Source organism: Salvia miltiorrhiza, chromosome 3 (genome assembly GCF_028751815.1).
Source record: "Salvia miltiorrhiza cultivar Shanhuang (shh) chromosome 3, IMPLAD_Smil_shh, whole genome shotgun sequence".
Classification (NCBI taxonomy): domain Eukaryota; kingdom Viridiplantae; phylum Streptophyta; class Magnoliopsida; order Lamiales; family Lamiaceae; genus Salvia; species Salvia miltiorrhiza.
The window spans coordinates 63,622,287-63,642,532 of record NC_080389.1 but is presented as its reverse complement, the minus strand read 5'-3'; the positions used below and the strand labels follow the sequence as shown (position 1 = coordinate 63,642,532).

The 20,246-nt window shown below is 35.4% G+C and overlaps 3 protein-coding genes across 10 annotated transcripts; 2 read left to right on the top strand and 1 right to left on the bottom strand.

The window, feature by feature from the left end:
* Window positions 1–1,282: 1,282 nt before the first annotated feature.
* On the top strand, window positions 1,283–8,057 carry LOC131015365 (vacuolar-processing enzyme-like). 2 transcript variants are annotated; one of them, XM_057943741.1, is made up of 9 exons: window positions 1,283–2,772; window positions 4,693–4,857; window positions 4,950–5,106; window positions 5,768–5,853; window positions 5,941–6,140; window positions 6,380–6,428; window positions 6,910–7,119; window positions 7,239–7,445; window positions 7,543–8,057. In XM_057943741.1, the coding sequence occupies exons 1-9, from the start codon at window positions 2,422–2,424 to the stop codon at window positions 7,723–7,725; spliced, it is 1,608 nt and encodes a 535-aa protein (XP_057799724.1). In that variant the 5' UTR covers window positions 1,283–2,421; the 3' UTR covers window positions 7,726–8,057. The 2 variants fall into 2 exon arrangements, with proteins under 2 accessions (XP_057799724.1, XP_057799725.1); XM_057943742.1 differs by lacking the exon at window positions 1,283–2,772 and adding an exon at window positions 4,518–4,541.
* A 2,121-nt stretch (window positions 8,058–10,178) lies between these two features.
* On the top strand, window positions 10,179–15,970 carry LOC131015424 (uncharacterized). Of its 7 annotated transcripts, none has more exons than XM_057943816.1 (8): window positions 10,179–10,361; window positions 10,493–10,593; window positions 10,678–10,815; window positions 10,988–11,078; window positions 11,906–12,281; window positions 13,985–14,399; window positions 15,412–15,489; window positions 15,774–15,970. In XM_057943816.1, the coding sequence occupies exons 5-8, from the start codon at window positions 11,923–11,925 to the stop codon at window positions 15,822–15,824; spliced, it is 903 nt and encodes a 300-aa protein (XP_057799799.1). In that variant the 5' UTR covers window positions 10,179–10,361; window positions 10,493–10,593; window positions 10,678–10,815; window positions 10,988–11,078; window positions 11,906–11,922; the 3' UTR covers window positions 15,825–15,970. The 7 variants fall into 7 exon arrangements, with proteins under 7 accessions (XP_057799799.1, XP_057799794.1, XP_057799797.1 ...); XM_057943818.1 differs by having other exon boundaries at window positions 10,203–10,361; window positions 11,026–11,078; XM_057943817.1 differs by having other exon boundaries at window positions 10,203–10,361; window positions 10,678–10,841.
* A 744-nt stretch (window positions 15,971–16,714) lies between these two features.
* LOC131015400 (glycosyltransferase BC10-like) lies at window positions 16,715–19,769 on the bottom strand. The gene is made up of 2 exons (XM_057943781.1): window positions 18,435–19,769; window positions 16,715–17,486 (listed from the first exon to the last, which is right to left on the bottom strand). The coding sequence occupies exons 1-2, from the start codon at window positions 18,951–18,953 to the stop codon at window positions 16,845–16,847; spliced, it is 1,161 nt and encodes a 386-aa protein (XP_057799764.1). The 5' UTR covers window positions 18,954–19,769; the 3' UTR covers window positions 16,715–16,844.
* Between the last annotated feature and the right edge of the window lie 477 nt (window positions 19,770–20,246).

Sequence of the window (20,246 nt, the reverse complement as noted above, 5' to 3'; positions counted from 1 at the left end):
CTCCATCCATCCCATTAAATATGACTCGTTTTATTATTTTAGTTGGTCTCATTAAGGTGGCTCATTTCTACAAAAGACAATATTTAACTCTTGAAAAATTGTGAATCCTACCACTTTAATCAAATTTACACATTTTCCTTAATTTTCGTGTCGAAAAAAAATGAGTCATGTTTAGTTGAATGGATAGAGTATAAGATACAACGTTAAACAACATAACCACATCAATTAGCATTTAAAAATATACTAGTAAACTAAAATAAAAATGAAGAAATTTCTTAACTCATTGGTCATTAATCCATAATTTATTTAATAGACGTAAAACCAAAGATACTTAAGAAAACTCAGGGCAGTTGACAACAACTTCAAAAGTAAGCAACACACTAATAATTATGGGGTTATATAAGAATGGTTGTAATTATGCATTATATGAAAATTGGATCGTGAAATATATGAACATATTATTGAAGGGGGTGTATTTGGATTGAGATTCTTAGGATTTTAAAGAATTTCGAAAGTCAGGGTGTATTCAATCTAGATTTTTTAAAGTCTTTTAAAATCCAGAGGTATTCAAACCAGACTTTTTAAAGTCTTTTAAAATCAGGTGGTATTCAACATTTCATGGATTTTAATAATCCATGGATTCTAATGGATTTGTCCAAAAAAAATACAAAGAACGAAATCCGAGCTTTAAATTTGAAATTTCGATGAATTCTTCTAAACTCCACGCTGAATTTATGAATTTCGAAAGTCCTTTAAAATTCATGAACTTTTTAAAATCCTTTAAAATCTTGTAATAGTTCAAATTGAAAACTATACGAGTTAAGTTTGACTGGCGTATCTTAAGTAAAACATTTGGCTAAAGCCCATAGGCCCCAATGATAAAATAAGTAATGTTCAATCATTTTTTTTTAATGAAAAATCTATGTTCAATCGATTTATTATAAATCAAAATCATGGACTTTTCTTGCTTCCGTGGCGTAAACGACACCATAAATTTTAAATAATTAATAATCAGCTCCAAAGCTGTACAAAATGAAACTTATATAAAAACATTGGTTTAGAACGTCATATTGGACCTGTGATTTATTATTTCGATTCGCTTTTAGCAGTTTATGTGCTTAAGGATGAGAAGAAGGGTTCAAAATCTTTGTGTGATGATCTCTGGGAGGTTTTCGAACATGTCCGTAGGTATTTTATTTTTTATTTTTCTCATATTCGAAGAGAAGTCAATCGAGCGGTACATGCTTTAACTTTTTTTTTTTGCTTTGGATTCTCAGGAAGTGTGGTCTTGGATGTCCGAGTTTCTAATTTGGTTATGCGACATTGTACTTTCTGATTTGCATTAATAATATTGCTCATTTTTGCTTAAAAAAAATAATTGCTTAAAAAATTCAAATATGAAATATCTATGGAGCCCCACGACTCTAACTAAAACCAACCAACTTTTGATAGCAATGTACACATGAGATTAATTAATTGTAAAAGACAAACCCTCAACTAGAATTAGAAACACAAACCAAAACGTTAGCTTTAATACGTCATATTAAATAATAAATTTTTAATACGTCGTACTATATAATAGTAAGTTACAATTTTTTTATTGTTTCTAGTATATTTTATCAAATACAATATGAATATGCTAGATAATAAAGGAGCTACTCCCTACGTCCATTTACAAATATCTCACTTTTCATAATGAAACGTTTCATTATAAATGTCTCATTACTTTTGTAGCAAATAATTAAAATATTACTCTCTCTTCACACCTATTTTTAATATATAATTTTTCTCTCTATCAATTCACTTTATTTATTAATTACATACTCCCTTCGTCCCACTCCAAATGTCTCATTTTCTATTTTGGGTTGTCCCATTTCAAATGACTCATTTCCTTTTTTGGCAATACACACTCTCTCTATACTTAATATTTAAATAATTTCCATCAACTCACTTTATCTACTTTATACACATTTCTTAATTTCCGTGCCCAAAGAAAGGAGACATTTAGAGCGGGACGGAGGGAGTACTATTTTTTTAATTTTTGTATAAAAAATAACGAGATATTTGTAATGAAACAGAGGAGTATTATGGATTTCAAATTGTTGCAATAGTCTCTAAGAGCACTCACAACAGAAATCCCAAAATTATGCTCCTATATTCCTCCCTAAAGCTTCCATATTTAATTTTAGGATCTCGATTTTATAAATGCATACACCAGATCTCCTATTTTCTATATAAAAATAATAATTATGTGTGGGCCCTACTAATTATAAGCTTAAAATAAATTTAGGGTGGATGTAAATTTAAGATTGAATTTAGGTAGGTGTAAAATTTTTTGTGGGCCCCATCCAATTTAGGGGATCTGCTGGATGCATTTTTTATCTCATTTTCAATTATTTTAGCCTAAATTTAGAGTTAGTGATGCATTTAGGTGATCTGGTGGGAGTGCTCTTAGTCACACGTAACTACACTCTCCTCTCCTTTATATACGCTAAGTTTAGATCCTTCAACACACCCCGAATTCCACTCAACACTAATTATATTCCTTCAACTCCGGAGATAATGATACGCTACGCCGCCGGTGCACTCCTCCTCCTTGCACTCTCGATCCTGACCGTTGCCGACGGCCGCCGCGATCTCATCAAGCTGCCGACGGAAGCTCGCCGCTTCTTCGCCGCGGACAGAGACGCCGGAGCAGACGAGGACTCCGTCGGGACTAGATGGGCCGTCCTGTTCGCAGGATCCAGTGGCTACTGGAATTACAGGCACCAGGTGATCGCGATCAAAATTCTGTAAATTTTGTTAATGGAATAGTCCATTTCTGTGCTGATTTGTTTATTTAATTTGTTTTTGGTGTAAACCTCTGCTTGTTGATGACTGAAAATCTGCAGGTAGTTAGGCGACTGAGGTAGCTTTGTTTTTGTTAGCGGAAGCCAATTCTGAACTATGCTCTGGTTTATTTTGTGATCAATGGAAGCTGTGCTAGTGTTTGTTGCTGATTTTTACGGTTTTCCTTTTTTTATTTTTATTTTTTCGCTTTACATCTTAATTGCACTGCTCTCTCTCTCTCTCTGTTTGAGCGATTAAGTCTTTTTCGTTCATATTTTTTATGGCATTTTTGGATATATTTTTTCATGATTTACCAAGTTTTCCAAATGGCTATTAATTCCTCGTCTTAGTTTGACTTTATTTTTGCTTAAACTATAGGTTTTGTAATTTTCTACACAGTGTATTAATCTTTTACCCCGATTTCATCTCTAATCTGAGATCTCTCTTCCTTTAAAAGTTAAAATTCATTTATTTACAGCTCTTCTACATACTGTATGAACTGGAAGGGATGGGAGCCTTGCGTTTCATTTCCAAAAGGTTGTGATTGCGATTTTAATAAAGCGAAATAAAACACTTTCTTTTGGTATAGATAAGAATCTCATGGACAGCTTTACTTTGGTCCAAGAGAAACTTATTGAAGGAATATTAGATGAAAGATTCCAACTAGTAGTTGTCTTTTGGCGTGCCCCAGTAGTGAACAAGGCAAGGGCCCACAAATATATTAAATCATGAATATAATCTATTTTTGTCTTGAGAGTGGGTGGTGACCCCAAATAATTTTAAGTTGCTGATGCAGAGCTGATCCTGGCCAATTGAAAATTGACAGATTCTTCTTTTCTTGATATGCATCTTTACTCAACTGCCCTTGATTTGCCTTGCTTTGTTGAGTTTTACCTTAGAATGAATTGAAGTTGAGAAAGTTGCAGGAAATATTCATAATATTGATTTGTAGCCGTGATCAGGCGGATCCAGGATTCAATGTTAGGGGGGCTGAATCTATTGGACTACGGTGCTTGAAAATATTTACACGGGGGTTCGGGGGCGGGAGCCCCCGAAGCAAATTTTTTTGAGCATTCCGTACACTTCATTTCATACATTTTTTCAACAATCACTTAATATAATAAGATAATTGTTCGCAATTCAATTAATTCAACATCAAGTAGATTGAAAGCATATAAAAACGTACTTTTATTCATTTTTCTTAAAAAAAAATTGTTTCATCTTCTAAACAAATAAACTAATTTTCATTGTTAGTAATTAGTAATTTTACTCTTAATTACCTTTAGAATTGACTCAAATTTAACATTAAAAATTAACTAAGAAAGAAAAAATGATAAAAATAATACTATAAATGTAACAACTCAATGTGTTGAGCAATTAATATGGATAGTTGGATACTATAAATAATGTATTACTATATTTTTTCTTGTATTTTTTTATTTATATACACATATATATAGATATAAAACAAAATAATAAATATATATATCTATAATTAAAAAAAAAAAAAAACTCAAAAATTGGGCCCCCCCTAGCCCCCCCCTGGATCCGCCACTGGCCGTGATGATTTGTATGTTAACTAGTGACTATATGAGACTAAAGTTGGCGCCATTAAATTTGATTAACTTGGCATGAACATCAGGAGAAGTAGTTTTAAAGCAAAATATCCAGATATGATTGAAGAAAGTGAGTGAAATTGCAAAAGGTTACATGTAAGCAAGCAAGCTATATATTACTATTTGCTTATATTGGTCCAGCTTGCCAATCATGGCTTGTTGTGTATGCGTGAACGATGAGATCTCCGCGATTCTCCTCTGTATCGGATCAGTGAAGCTGAACCATGTTCCTTCTATTTTGTACCAGGCTGACGTATGCCACGCGTATCAAATCTTGAAGAGAGGCGGTCTGAAGGATGAAAACATTGTAGTTTTCATGTATGATGACATTGCCTACAACAGAGAGAACCCCCGGCCCGGTGTCATCATCAACAACCCGTATGGTGAGGACGTTTACGAGGGAGTGCCAAAGGTTCGTGCTCGTTTCGTGTGAAACGTTCATGTTGCTAGTTAATTGTAGAAAAGGCCATGTTTTGTTTTTCCTCACAGAGTTGATTGGTGCAGGATTATGTTGGAAACGCGGTAACTGCTGAAAACTTGTACGCCGTGATTCTTGGCGACAAAACTGCACTGAAGGGAGGCAGTGGAAAGGTTGTGGATAGCGGTCCGAATGATCACATCTTCATATATTACACAGACCATGGTGGTCCCGGAATTCTTGGTTAGTAAATTCTTTCTATGTAACATTTTTCTTAATTCATTATTTCAGTCCGGACCGGGCCGACAAAACCGAGGACCGAATTTCTAAAAATTTTAGGACCGAACCGGACCGATGTAAACACTGGGACCGATCCAAAACCGAAATTTTGGGCAGTTTGCGAAATAAACCAAAAAAACACATTTTTACACATAAAAAATCGGTTTAACAACAATAATTCAATAATACCACAAAAAATCCATGAAATGTTAATAATATTAGGGTTTCTGAGTTTTAGAATATTAGAAATAATTAATAATATTAATAAAAATAATAAATATATATTAAATATACATATATTTGGTTTGGTCCGGTTTTCAGTGGTTTTGCCCTCCTCCGGACCGAAACCGAACCGATGATAATTCGGTTCAGGAAATTTGGACCGGACTGGACCAATCATTGGACCAAAATTGGCCTGGATCGGAAAAACCGATCGGTTCGATTCGGTTCGTCGGTTTTGGTCCGGTTTTGCTCACCCCTACAGATGATAGATAATGCAAAAAGAAGCCATCCTAAGCATTCCCTTTCCATGAAAATCTATTCTCTGCATCTTGACCGCGTATTTGTCGTTGATAAAGCTTGTGCGTTTGGATCGATTATTCTTGATGTTCTTATGTATGTTCAGGAACTCCTGCCGGACCATATATATACGCGGATGACCTAAATGCTGTCTTGAAACAGAAGCATGCTGCTGGGACATATAAGAGCCTGGTAATCTGATTTACGGACTTCATTTTCTGTGGAATTATTCATCTCTGAAGCCTAAAGAAAAACTAAATATCTCCATATATGCCATAGGTATTTTATCTGGAAGCATGTGAAGCCGGAACCATATTTGATGGTCTTCTTCCCGAAGGCTTGAACATATATGCAACAACGGCATCAAACACGGTAGAGAGTAGTTGGGGAACTTACTGTCCAGGAGAGTACCCGAGCCCTCCCCGTGGATACGACACCTGCTTGGGCGACCTCTATAGTATTGCCTGGATGGAAGATAGGTAACACCATAATCCATAAACTTCAAATTAATTTTGTGACTTCATTAGATCATCATTCAAATATGGTGTTAGTGTGTATGCAAATAAGAAAATTTTTCTTTTATGTGGAGGATTCCTCTTGTAAGTAAGAGCCAAATTCAGTAACATGATAGTGAGAGTTGTGGGGTGGTCGTCTAGCTAGTTCTGTAACGATATTTTCTTGTCTAATTCAACATCGTCTCTTGGTGTTTAATCAACAGCGACGTGCACAATCTTCGGACTGAGACTTTGAAGCAGCAGTACGAGCTGGTAAGAACTCGCGAAACTAAGAGGGTGTTTGGCTGAGCTTATAAGCTCCTCAAAACTCCTTATAAGTTGTTTAGGAGCTTATCTTCTAAAATATTTGGCAAAATAAGTTCCCAAACAACTTATAAGCTTCCCAAAAAATAAGTTTCTTTACCGCAACTTATTTTTTTATAATCTCATATACAACAATCATTTTACAAATATTTTTCAACTAGTATAATTTATTATTTTCATTATATATCATTCAAGTTCATTTTTTTTCGATTCTTTCTCTCTAGCTTATAAGCTCAATTATCCAAATACTTTGACAACTTATAAGCTCTTGAAAATTACATCTTATAAGCTCTTGAAATATCTTATAAGCTATAAGAGCTTATAAGCTCTTTGAAATAAGCTTAGCCAAACACCCTCTAAATTTATCCTTTGTCGTACAACGTCACACATATTATGATCCTGTTTTTTTTTTTTTTTTTTGTATTTTCAGGTCAAGAAGCGAACATTGAATGACAATGGTTACTATGGTTCCCACGTCATGCAATATGGCGACGTGCAGCTAAACGCGGAGACTCTGTTTCTGTACATGGGCACAGATCCTGCCAACGATAACTTCACTTTCGCGGAGGAAAATTCTCTGTTTCCATCTTCGCAAGTTGTCAACCAGCGCGACGCTGATCTTCTGCATTTCTGGCATAAGGTGTGTGCAAACAAAATCTGAGTTTGATCCTCTCTGTTTTCCCCACACTCTCTGTGTTTCAACAAAATCAAATGTCACATTGCTCGATTTTCGGTTCGTACCCCAATTCCTACTTGCAGTTCCGCAAGGCTGCCGAAGGTTCTGATCGCAAAGCCGAAGCTCAGAACCAGCTCGCTGAGGCCATGGCTCACCGTGCACACGTTGACGACAGCATCAAGCTGATCGGCAAACTCCTCTTCGGGATCGAGAAGAGCAACGAAGTCATGAACCACGTCCAGCCTGCGGGCAAGCCCCTCGTCGAAGACTGGAGCTGCATCAAATCCATGGTAAGTAACAAACATCCTCCAAAACAATACTCATGTTTCTTCACCAGCGCGCTTCATCCAAAGAATACGTTGTTTGTTTTCGTATCTGCAACCGCAGGTTAGGACATTCGAGACGCGCTGTGGGGCGCTATCCCAGTACGGGATGAGGCACATGCGATCCTTCGCCAACATCTGCAACGCGGGCGTGGAGAGCGAGGCGATGGCCGAGGCTTCCGCGCAGGCCTGCACCACCTTCCCTTCCAACTCGTGGAGCTCGCTCTATCGGGGCTTCAGCGCTTGATTCGTCGTCGTGTGGGCCCCGGGTATGTGATTGTGATAGCTCTTCTATGGAAGCAGGGGTGCTGGTGTTGCAGCTTGTAGATATGAAGAAGATGGGGATGATATATATATATATATATCTATCTATATATATATATACACATCTATGTTGATATAATGATATTGTTGCTGGCTTTGTTGTACATAGTGCCCAGGAATATGACGCCCTATTGTTATTCTTATTCATATAGATCAAATTGGTTGCAAATGTACTGAAATTGTGGGCATCTCTTGAGATGTAAACAATTTTCAATATTTATGTTACAAGAGAAAAACAAGCTCAATTTGATGAAATTATAGGTTTATGCATTATCTTACATTTGATGAAGACATGAAGTATATATGTTATGTTTGGAGAGTGTGATTTATTTATATATGCTTTAAGGTAGCATAGAAAAAAATAGCTACCAATCATAAAAAGATGAATAGTAGTGTCTCTCACTATTTTATCTCTTAATTCAAGAGTAAGAATAAACTAGTATGTCTGTCCGTGGTATGCACGGCGAACATCAAAATTAAACGATATTTAAATAAATAAGTATAAATATTAAATAGAATTTAAATATAAATAAATGCAAAATATATTTTAAAAATAGAATAAACACACAAGTTCCTCAATAAAATTTTGAATTTGAAAACGTTGAATTTTCAAATTTGTATAAAATATAATGATAATTATAGTTATTGAATAATTTTAAATTATTTGATAATGAAAATTAAAAGTATTACACGGCATAATACATAAATAAATATTTTCATACACAAACATAAATAAAAAGTTGTAAAATTTTAACAAAAACAGAAAATAAAATATTTTAAAGTTTTCATAACTTATTCGTTTTAAATTTATTTTTTTTATTATTTTTATATCACATTAAATATTTTTCACGAATTTATATTTAAAATGCATATTAAATATTTATTCATAAATCAAATTTGATGATATTTAGAAAATAATTAAATTATATAAAAAATAAAGATGCAAATAATAATAAAAAATTGATGAAGGAAAAGAGAGAATAAACACTTATTTTATATATTATATAGATATAGTCGTGAATCGTCATTTTAAAAGCGCAATTTACGAGTTCGTTATTTGAAGGGCAATTCAAAACAAAATTTGCTCTAAAACAAATTGTAATTCACAACCACCAATTTATAATTCGTCAATTAAGAGTAAAATATTATTTTAAATTAAAAAAGTTGCTATTTTGATGCATTAACTCATTTTTAACCTTTACCAAAAATAATAACTATATATATAAAAAAAACTGAGGTAAAAAATATTAAACGAAAGCTGTTGTTTAAAATAAATTCCATATGGTGTGCTTCAGATTTCAGACTTTCAAGCTTTGTTTGCTTTGTGCAAAGAAAGCTTGACTTTGAGAGCACTCAAAACAATTTTATAAAAGCAAATATTCAGCTTTCAAAATATTTCACACACATAGACTTATAGACTATTTCGATATTTGCACGAAGTGTTAATTTTAGAAATATTGGTGTAACAAATATGTAGCACGATAAAATATTTATTTTATTACTAGCTTCATAATTTCTTACAATTTATCATACAAGGTTATAATAAAATTGTTCCTTCACTTAGACATTTACGAATTTATTAAACTTAGACATATGCAATGCAGAAAAAACAACTTTACAAATTGTTCAACTAAGGAAAAACACACACACACACACACACACAATGTAACACGTAAATATTCATTAATTAAATATATATTTTTTTGCATGTTGCGTTTTCAAGTGAGGTTTTGCACAATTATAGGCAGTTTTTACGTTGAAAATTATTTGTATTCCATTAATCTTAAGACGTGACTCTTTATTTTGCAATATATGATTATAAATGAATTATAATTACTTATTAAAGAACCCGGCCACATTATTTATCATTTTCTTGACTTTTAGTTTAGCTTTTCTTTCTCTCTTTTGGATTGAAATATGTATTAATTAATCACAACTGAAATAAATATAATTAATTAAGATCTCGTATACTTTAGTGATACATGATTTCAATTTTTTCAGCTAATCCGAAACCGATTATTTGCTACTCCAAACTCGAAATTTGAGCTTCGTAAAGTTAGAAATTAAAGAATAATTAATTTGATGTGTAAACCTAATCACTATAGATTAAAGTTTTAACCATGGTTTTTTTGAGGGAATTAACCATGGTTAACTTAATCACATGCTAAGCGGGTTAGCGCGAGAAGGCTCCACGATAAATCCATTGCCAAAAAAAAAACAATTACATAAAATAGCCAACAAACGGCGTGAAATATTCCGTTAGATCATCCAGCGCTCGTGTGGGGCATAGTGACGGCGTCCTAACAGTCGAAACGGCGAGCCATCAACACCGTTGATGATAATTCAACGGTCCAGATTGAAAGTGGTGAACGGGAACGGTATAAAACTGGAGGCTCTATACATGATGTCGCATTTTGTGTTGTTTCTTCACAAGAAGTAGAAAACCAGCTCTCTCTCTCTCTCTCCCCACCTTCTCTCTCACTGTAGTTTCTCTCTCAAAATTTTGGAGGAATTGATTGGAAAATTAGAGAATTTGTGAGCTGTGTTATCTGGTGACTGGTAATGCACTGAATTCTGTAATGATCGAACGATTTAATATTGGGAAATTCTCAGTTTCTGCGAGTTTTAGCTGAAGAAAGCTTCGCATATAATTGAATTCTGAGTTTTCGTTGACCGTATCTGAACCGCAGGCACATTATCGGATTATGTTTTAGAAGATATTCGAGTTCGATTGTGCTGGAAATTTTGATGCAGTCCGATTGGATTTTTGGGAGGATATTTGTGTCGCGAGGTTTGTAATTATCGTTATCTTGTAATTCTGTTTGAATTCATTCGATTTTTTGTTAATAATACCGTGTTAATTTTTGTTCAACAGGTAAATTTTTGACAGATTTGAGATCGGTTTCGTGGATGAGAAGATCGCAATTGATCGAAGACACCTCGTAAATCACCTTGTTTCTCTGCTGAAAGCGCAGTTTTCAGCGCTTTTGGGAGCAAATCAGCTGAAATTGCTGTGAGTTCTGCTTGTTTTCGAGAGGCGTATGTGACGTCAATTCATTTCTTCTGAAGTTGTTTCGAGACGTTTAGTCTGTTAACATCCAAATTGGGTTGTTTGGATGCGAGTAGAAAATTGGTGAATAATTTGCATTGTGTGACCAATTTTTTTTGGTTGCCTGTTGTCGCAGATTTGGAGGACTCCGGCTTTACTGATTTTTTTTATCAGATTTTATCGGCAGAGATTGTAGGTTGCAGTGGAGGATAACAAGTATTTTGCAGGTAATGGTGGTTTTTGTTTTCCCTGTCTCTCTCCCTCTTTCTCTCTCTCTGGAACTTCGTTTTCAGCCTCATCTTTCACCAATCTATCACCAGAGTTTCTTAATCTTTGATTTCAAGTGCACTATTTCAAGGTTTTCCCAAATCTCTTCGTCTTGACAATTCGAATTTTGCTAATCTCCAACAATTTTTTTTCTAAGAAATTTCCCCACTCTTCGAATTTTGAAAGTGCTCGAGCTGAAGTGAGGTTTGGAGCATCATTCAGCACTCTCCAGTTGACCTCAAAACTCAAGAGCTAAATTTCTTCAAAAAAAAAATGCCATTCCTTTCAATTTTATATATCAACAATTTTCATCGCCAGATCGAGCAAATCAGCCCAAAAATGTCAAAAACCACAGCAGAGTGCTCTGCTCCTGACATTTACTTTTTCCAGAAAATCAAATCTCTTCATTCAAGGAATCATAAAACCACGCATTCATCTCCACTTGTTTCCTTCCCCAAATTACAAAATTTCCTGATTTCTTTTCTCACTGCATTAGGCCAGGTTTTTTCTGGCAGAATTCCGGCATATGACCATTTCTCCCCAAATTCTTTTGCGCCCAATTCATGGAAACCTGTAGCCACGATTGATTTCGCAAATATTCCATTTTATCTCTTCACCTGCAATTGGCTAAAAAAGTTTGCCAATTTGAAATTCTGTGATTTTTTTCTAATCTTATCTTCCTTTTTCACTACACCATTATTGGCACAAAGTTTCAACAGTATTTTAGTTAACAGAGCCTTAACCTCCGTTAATAACGAGAAGCAAAATGTTACTTGACGGCGCACAGGCGTACAAAAGGGGGAGATGGAGCGGAACATTACTCACTCCACCAATCGAGACGGCTTATTGTTGAGATCTGAATCCAAGTCAGCTGCTACGACGTCGTCCGACTTCGTCTTGCAGTGGGGCAACAGGAAAAGGCTACGCTGCATGAAGTTCCAGGCCAAGGACCACAGCAATAACAACTCATCCGGTTCGGGTCCGGTTCAGCGTGCCACGACCCGGATCGATCGGCGGGTCGTCCGGTCGGATCTCAGCAAGAGAGAGGATCCGAATTCGAATCAGCTCAACAGTAATATTAATGCTGGTAAGAGCAACGGCGGCGGTAACGGGTATTTGAATCTCCGTCAGCGGCCGGCCTCTCCGTCGCATCGAATTTTGAGGTATGTACTTATCTTATTGTAACTTTTTTTCTCCAAAATACATATTTTTGGTACAATAATCTGTAAATTATTGAATTTGACCAAATTTTGTACAGCAGCAAAAATATGTCTCAGTTACTAAATTTTGAAATTGTCTGATTTTTTTTAATTTCGGTTCAATTTAACGTGTTGGATTCTAACCAAATTTCATTAGAAAAAGATGACGTCTATGTAAATTGGGTTTAAATTGGGTCGAAATTCCAAAAAGATGACGTTTTTTTTAGGGTGAAGAAAAAAGATGACGTTTTGATAAGTAAATTGGGTCGGAATTCGATCTAATATTAGATGAATTTAAAATTTTAATATTAATGTATAAAATTATAATTTTGTCGAAATTCAATAATTTAGTCTATAATTTCAAATTATTTTTAGCTATTAACCTTTTTTTGTATGTTTTACATGCTATGGTTTTGGTCCTGATTTTAATCCAAAATAGATGAGAAGTTATTAGCTGTCGTGGATAATCAGTCTGCCGAGTATTTTATTTTTTAATTTGTGGAGAATAACAAAATTATTCTTGCATTCATTATTGGTGGGGTCTGTACCTTCATTCTGGTTCGGATCCTTTACTTAAAATAATCCTCATTCTTCACCGAATTATTTTCCTTTTTTCATGCAATAATTCGTGTGCATATTTTCTTTTTGAGGCGGTGTTGCATATGTAGTATGTTGATTGCGCGTTGATAATTATATTTTTGGTTTCCTCAAAGCAAAAATGAAAAAAGCATTTTTGGCCTACATAAATCAAAAAGATTGAACAAATGGGAGTAATCCCATTTTCCCATTCATTTCTTGGAAGCTGCTAATTGGTTGGCTTCGGAAAGTGGGCCACTATTTATCTCATTTCCACTACTTTGTCAATAAACTGTTATTTTCCATGCTTGCTAGATCCACGCCACATTTTGTATAATATTTCAAGATTAGGACACGTAATCCATCAAAGATTAAGGTAGTGAATTTCAATCCAACGGCTCAGATCCTTCCAAAGACCCTCCTTACCCTTTTCTGTTTTTCATTCTCTCCCATTTTTGGTATCTCTCTGTATTTGCACGCACAACCATCAAAGTCTCTTTGTATTAAATAAAAGGCCGTGACCCATATCAAAAACCATTACCCTCTCTAAAAATCAACTCCCCCAATTCTCTGATCCAAAACCACTACCCCAAAAGGCTACTTCTGTAATTTCCCTTACCACCCTTTTAATAATCTTTAATATTTTACTGTTTTTATTTACATTTAGTATTATTTTTCACTATTATAACAATTTTTGTTCTGTGTTGTCAATTTCCATCAATAGTCATAGAAGTAGTTGAAAAGTTTATGTTTTTGTTTACATATGTTCTGAATTGTGATGTGATTTAGAAAACCATACCCTCTCTTAAAACAACTCCCCCAATTCCCAATTCTCTGATCCATGAATTGAGCACTACCCAAAAAGGCTATTTCTGTAATTTCTCATCCTACCCTTTTAAAAATCTTTACTTTCTTTACTTTTATTATTTACATTTAGTATTGTTTTTAACTAGCATAAGAATTTTTGTTCTGGATTGTCAATTTCATCAATAGTCATAGAAGTAGTTGAAGTTTGTGTTCTTGTTTACATATGTTCTGTTTTTTTTTATGTGTGATTCATTTAATCATTCTTTGCTTTATTCAATCTTCAGGAATTTAGAGAGTTCGCTTGGTATGAGAGGGCATAGTATCGGTGTAAGGGGATTAACATCCCCAGAAAGAGGAGAGAAGAGAGGTGGTGGTACCACCGGCAATAATAATAGTACCCACCTCCACAGTAGCAACAAGAACAACAACAACAATATTTCTAGCCATCACAACGACAGCAACCACTACCAACACGGCCTCGGCCACGGCGGCGGCTCCGGGTCGTCCGGGACATGCCACGATGAGAAGAAAGGCGGCTCGTCCTCCGGCGGCGACACCACCATCGTGGCGGTGTGGCCGCCGAAGTTCGTGATCGCCTTGACCAACAAGGAGAAGGAAGAAGACTTCATGGCGATCAAAGGGTCCAAGCTCCCTCAGAGACCCAAGAAGCGAGCCAAGTTTATACAGCGCACACTCAACGTGAGTCTCTCACCTTTCCTTTATTAATCAAATCCCTTTCTTGTTGAATTACTTGAATCTTTGGATTGAGTTATCAAGCATGAAAATTGGTATTATCGCTCTATAGTTAGGCAAGGAATTTATTCCATACTTTAGTGTTGTTATGAGGTTAAATATGGGTATATAAAGATTGATCTAGATTTCTTGTCATGGATTATATTTTGTGGCTTGCAATGAAAAACAAGCATAGGAAAACAAGGGACTTTTATTCTTTAGCTAACAAGACTCATTTTTTATTTTATTTTTGTTAAATCTATGTTAGGTAATAAAAAGAAAGAAATAGGTGGGGAACTTTTTTAGTTAACAAGACTCTTTTTTTTGGTTAATCTATGTTGGGTAATAAAAAGAAAGAAATAGGTGGGGAACTTTTATGAGCTGCATTAAATCTTTTCACCGGTTTTACACGTGGATAAATTTGTAAAAAAATAAATGAATCCCATTAAATAATTTAGACATGGCAGCAAGGTAGGGTAGGTGCAATGCAGAATTCCCTTTTCGCCCATCCATTTTGGTCGTATATGAACGGCTGACTTTCGCTTTCTTCTTTTACTTCGAAATTCACATGAAGGGCATATCTGACTTTTCAACAAATGCAACATGGATGAATATGATCACTTATTGGATTTTACTGGGAAAGTGCACAAGAATTTGTAGCTATTCGCAACTTGCATTTGATTATTTAGTCCTTACTTTTTGGTGGAGGCTTTATAAAGTTTGCTCAATAATTGTAGCCACGCACCACCACCACAATTTTGATATTTTCATACAGTATTTTAATGCAACTTTTTTTAATAAAATATTTGTGGACAACTGATGCTATAATTGGTTTTGGTGGGGGACTCTTGTTTGTGTTCAAGTTCAATGAACTATATCTCTACTTCGAATTTATTCTTCATATTAAGATTTTAAAAATAAATAAAAGTTGTGGACTGATTTAGTGATTTTCTGATTGTATTTTCTTGTGGATTTGCAGTTGGTTAGTCCAGGTGCGTGGTTATGCGATCTCACCTTGGAAAGGTACGAGGTCAGAGAGAAGAAGGTTTCTAAGAAGGTATGCTTCTCTCTCTCTCTAGTTTATTACTCCATTCGTCCCATTATTTTTTGAGCAATTAAGAATGTGTATTTAGTAGATAGTGAGTTGATGAAAATTATTTAAATATTAGGTATAGAGAGAATATGTTATCAATAAAGGAATGAAACATTTATGGTGGAATATCCCATTATGGAAAAGTGTGACATTTATAATGAGACGGAATGAGTAATTTGAATTGTTTGATTTATTCAGAGACCTCTCTCTTTCTAGTTTTATTAATTTGAATTGTTTGATTTATTCAGAGACCAAGAGGGTTGAAGGCGATGGGAAACGTGGAGTCAGATTCAGAGTAAGAGGGGAAGAAGATTTGGCGATGAGATTAGTAGAAAGATTTGTGAAAAATATTTCCCAAGAAATGGGCTTTCAAGATAAATTCTTGTGGTTCAATATAAATTATGATTTGCATCTTTGCTTTTCAATGCACAGCCATCGTTGTTCATGTCTCGTAATTATTTATTTTTTTCAATACAAAAGAAAAGTTGGTCAAGAAAATGTATTGAACAATAAAAGAAACATGATATTTCACCAAGTTGGCCAAGAAAATGTATTTAGGATTTAGGAACGACTTTTTCAAATATTGATCATGACTAATTACGTGAAATCTTGCCAAAACCGGAAGAGATGGATATTTATATTACAATTTTGGGCCCAAATAATGAGTGGTAATTGGGTTTTAGAAAATAGTTATTGGGCTTTTAAAATAATTGCTCCGCGCAATTAATTGAATTAAAATCGAATTATTTGGTATAGAAATAATTGAAGTATGATTAAAATATCATTAAAAGACTTTGTATTAATCGAACAGTTTGATGTGTGAAAATTCGCAATGCAATTCAAATTGAGATTTCTTGTTGTTGAATTTTAAGAGACTCAATTTTTGGTGTGGATGGTCACAATTAGCTACACAAATTTGGAACCACGATGAATTAGTGCAAAATAATTACTACTTCGAAAAAAGGTATTAAAACCCTTCAAAAAAAAGTATTAAAAAACTAGTTGAAGTGACATAGATATTCAACTACGTGATATCCCAATTTTCATCAATTAAACAGGCAGAAATTTCATTAGAAATAAGAGAAGACATGGCAAATAGGGGTTAAATAGTGTCCTTTTTACTTTGTGCGACCAACTTAATTAGACAAAAATAATGTATTGACTAATATATAAATTGAAACAATTAATATTGCTTCAAAATACTCAATGGTATATATCAATTTTATTCCAACAAAAGAAGAATCCCACCACCTCTTTTTTCTCTATACATATCACAATTTCTTCCCTTTCTTCATTTGCAAACAAAATATTTTCTTGGACTAAAAACCTAAGAATTTAGGAGCTAATAGAAACAAAGCTTGCAAGGCACTAGGAGAGAACTTTCTTGCAAAGAGATAACAAACAGAGGAAGGCTGACCATTATACAAGCAGCTATGCCCTTCATATAACCTCTTCAAGAAGAACTCCTCCGTCACGTCGGAGGCCCCGAACGTGGCCGGGTGGGCCCCGCCCCTCGACCAGTCGACCCACGTCAGGCTCCGGTTGGCCAGGAGGCCGCCCGCCTGTATGGTCAGCATGGTGGGGAAGTAGTGCTCGTCCACGTAGCACGCCGGCCTGCAGAAGTTCAAGAACTTCGGGTAGAATCTCGTGTCTTGGACGATGTATACGGCGAGCTTCCTGCTCACCTCGAACCACTGGGACCCCTTGCGCCAGTCGGACACGTTGACCTCCGGGAGCATGTTGTAGTTGTAGCGGCCCCGCCCGTACGGCCCCGGGTCGTCGAACGCGCCCATGAAGCTGTACTTGGACCCGATCACGTAGTCGTAGATCGTGGTGAAGTTGTGGAGCGGGATGCACGATTCGGACAGCAGGACGAAGCGCTCGTTGGAGATGTCGAGCAGGGCGTTTGCCAGGAGCCTCCTCTCCGCGTCGCACATGCTCATCCTCCCCCATTCAGAGACCTGTCAAGACTCGACGAAGCATTGCACACTACAAATTAGTAACAAATAGGGCCAAAACCATATCTATAGATCACACAAATATCAAACAAAGGCATATATATGCATACATCAAGAAGAGAACGAGCTCCCAATCATAAAGAAACGACTTCGTTTTTATCGTTCTTTTATGTTCCGGAGCTGCTAATGTGGCAGTCGAACGTGCTCCTATCAACCTATATTCAATCTACAAGTATTGTCTCTGCTCAATGCACTCGATAACTAATTCGAGAAACAGAAAGGGGAGAGCCTCAATTATCATTATGATAAACCATATTTACTATCTACAAACAGCCACATAGATCAACCAAACACAAATTAAGCTTCAAGTACCCGTCGTTGCAATTGAACACATTCATCGACTCTCTAATTCTCTATATCACTGCAACGTCCTAGAATGGTAAATTTTTCCCGGAGATTTAGGTCACAAATATCGTTCAGTCCACCAGATGAAACACTCGAAAACAAATTCAGATAGCGAATCACAAAGATGACTTCAACTGACTACAGATTGACCAACGTTATGTAGAAAAACCCCGTGATACACCTCTTCCAAACTCCAATCGCAAACTCTAGTTTCAAGTCGAGAAAATATCATAGTTTAGCAACTAGGAAAGGCCTAAGTATGCAGGATCAACTATCCTAGACAGCCAAAGAAACATCATATAGATATTTATCAGATGACATATTAAATTCTATCAAATTTAACAGAGACCATATTGAAATAAAACTAGCTGCCTCAGAATGCAATTCGAAACACAAGGTTATATCGAAGAACAAAGTATATCATCATACATAAAAAAACCATGTAACTCATCATATAACCTAAACACAATGGAAAATCAATGCCAACATATCACAGAGAACTTAGCACAAATTCAACCTCATTAAGAAACATGGCACGTTACGCACCTGACTTGGTATCTGTCTCTTGTAAAACACAGACCCCGATGGAAAATCAGCCTCAAACGTAGGCAACGAGTGAATGTAAATCGAATACTTCCCTTCATGCCCTTTAAAAAACCTCTCCCAAAGAGGCGCCAATGGCAACGGCCCCTTGGTCAAGAACATGAACGCGACTTTAGGCACCCTCTCAAACGGGTACTTGCTCACACGAGGCACGAATGTGGCCCTCCAAAACAACTCCTCATCACTCATCTTGTGCATCAGATTGGACGGGGGCTCGATCCATTGATCTAAACCCAACGGTTCGTGATTGCAGGGCACTAATATAGGCTTGATCGAGGTCACCACATTATTAATCCCAAAGTATCTAATCATGTAGATGCTAACAACAGAGAAAGTAAAGCACAGAACCAGAAAAAGTACAAGCAGCTGAAGCACCCTCTGTGGCAAAACCCTAGTCTGACCTACCCTGCTCCCTGCAGTGGGATCTTTGCCTTCTTCCATATGTACAACCTTATATTGCATCTAATGTGAAGAAAATCCAACCTCAAAACTTTTCTCCTTCTCCCACCATGAAAATGAAAACCCTCCTAAAATCTCATCAAAAATCCAATCTTTCCCCAATAGCAAAAGCAAAATCCAAATCCCAATACAATCAAATGTTAATATATGCAATCAAGATTTCAGCAAGCAGCCAGTGTTACTTGAACAACTACTAAATCCCATCATCATTATTTTCTATTCATAGTTAATAAATTGAAAACAAAAGGCAACTCTTACAGATTTCAACTCAAAATAGCTAAAAATAGCAAGTCCTAGCAGATTGAGTTGAAAATTGAAATCACAAGAAACCGTCAAGACTTCCAATCACGAATTAGTTCTTAGAGATCATGGAATTAACTTTTTTTTAGGGGAAAAAAAGGCTGAAACGAAGGGTTTCACAGCTTAAATAACCCAATAGCTCGATTTAGACTCTTGTTTGATTCTTGCTTGCATAAAATCGCGCCGTGTATAGCGTCAAATTCTGTTTAAAATGAAGAATTTTAAAAAGAAAAGGCAAAAACCGTAGGTTTTTAACTAAGACAGTAATCGAAGCATTCAAAAACGAACCCAACCGAAAATACCGGAAATGGAATTCCCAGAGATTTAAGAAAGCAAACAACTCCTCCCAAAATCCAGTGAGAAATTGATTAAAAATGATGATAGAGAGAGGAGAGAGATGAGCCACACAAGAATGGTGTGGTGAAATCTAATGGAAAAGTGATGCAAATTGAGGAACGTGGCGCGTCATGTGGTGAATTCTTTTTGGTTTTTTAAGAATGTCTGTAAATCTCAATCACATGCTTAGGAAAAGCTTCTCTAATATTAATAATAATATTAAAAAAATTAATAATAATGCGTTTATGTTGAATTGAAAAAAATGAGAAAAAATACATTTTCACTCATAGTATTTCATTATTTTTGAAATATAATATTTTCTCGAGACAGTTCTTTATTATTCATTTTCTCTCGTTTTTTTATCTTTTCATTTTCCAATAAGCATATGGTACAAAAAAGAATATTTTTTTTATCTTCTTATTTATATTTTTTTAATACAAATTTTACAACAAAAATAGACGTGATTAGGAAAAGGGCAAAAACAATAGGGTGGGGGGATTTGATGAGCTAATTAAGGGGCTGTTTGGTTTGGTGATTTTATTATTCGTGATAGGCAATAAATATTGGTGTGCAAATGGACAGGCTATCACACGAGGATTATGGAGATGAAATCAAGGATGTGTAATTTAATTTATTTTGGAATCGACAAATACACATTGG

Bases quoted from the DNA above. Each gene is read 5' to 3' on its own strand.
- LOC131015424 (XM_057943811.1), top strand. From the start codon at position 11,923: ATGGAGCGGAACATTACTCACTCCACCAATCGAGACGGCTTATTGTTG. The intron at 12,282-13,984 runs GTATGTACTTAT...TTCAATCTTCAG, and splicing joins CCGTCGCATCGAATTTTGAG to GAATTTAGAGAGTTCGCTTG. The intron at 14,400-15,411 runs GTGAGTCTCTCA...GTGGATTTGCAG, and splicing joins TTATACAGCGCACACTCAAC to TTGGTTAGTCCAGGTGCGTG.
- LOC131015365 (XM_057943741.1), top strand. From the start codon at position 2,422: ATGCATTTAGGTGATCTGGTGGGAGTGCTCTTAGTCACACGTAACTAC. The intron at 5,107-5,767 runs GTTAGTAAATTC...ATGTATGTTCAG, and splicing joins TGGTGGTCCCGGAATTCTTG to GAACTCCTGCCGGACCATAT. The intron at 5,854-5,940 runs GTAATCTGATTT...TATATGCCATAG, and splicing joins CTGGGACATATAAGAGCCTG to GTATTTTATCTGGAAGCATG.
- LOC131015400 (XM_057943781.1), bottom strand. From the start codon at position 18,953: ATGCAATATAAGGTTGTACATATGGAAGAAGGCAAAGATCCCACTGCA. The intron at 17,487-18,434 runs GTGCGTAACGTG...GAGTCTTGACAG, and splicing joins AGAGACAGATACCAAGTCAG to GTCTCTGAATGGGGGAGGAT.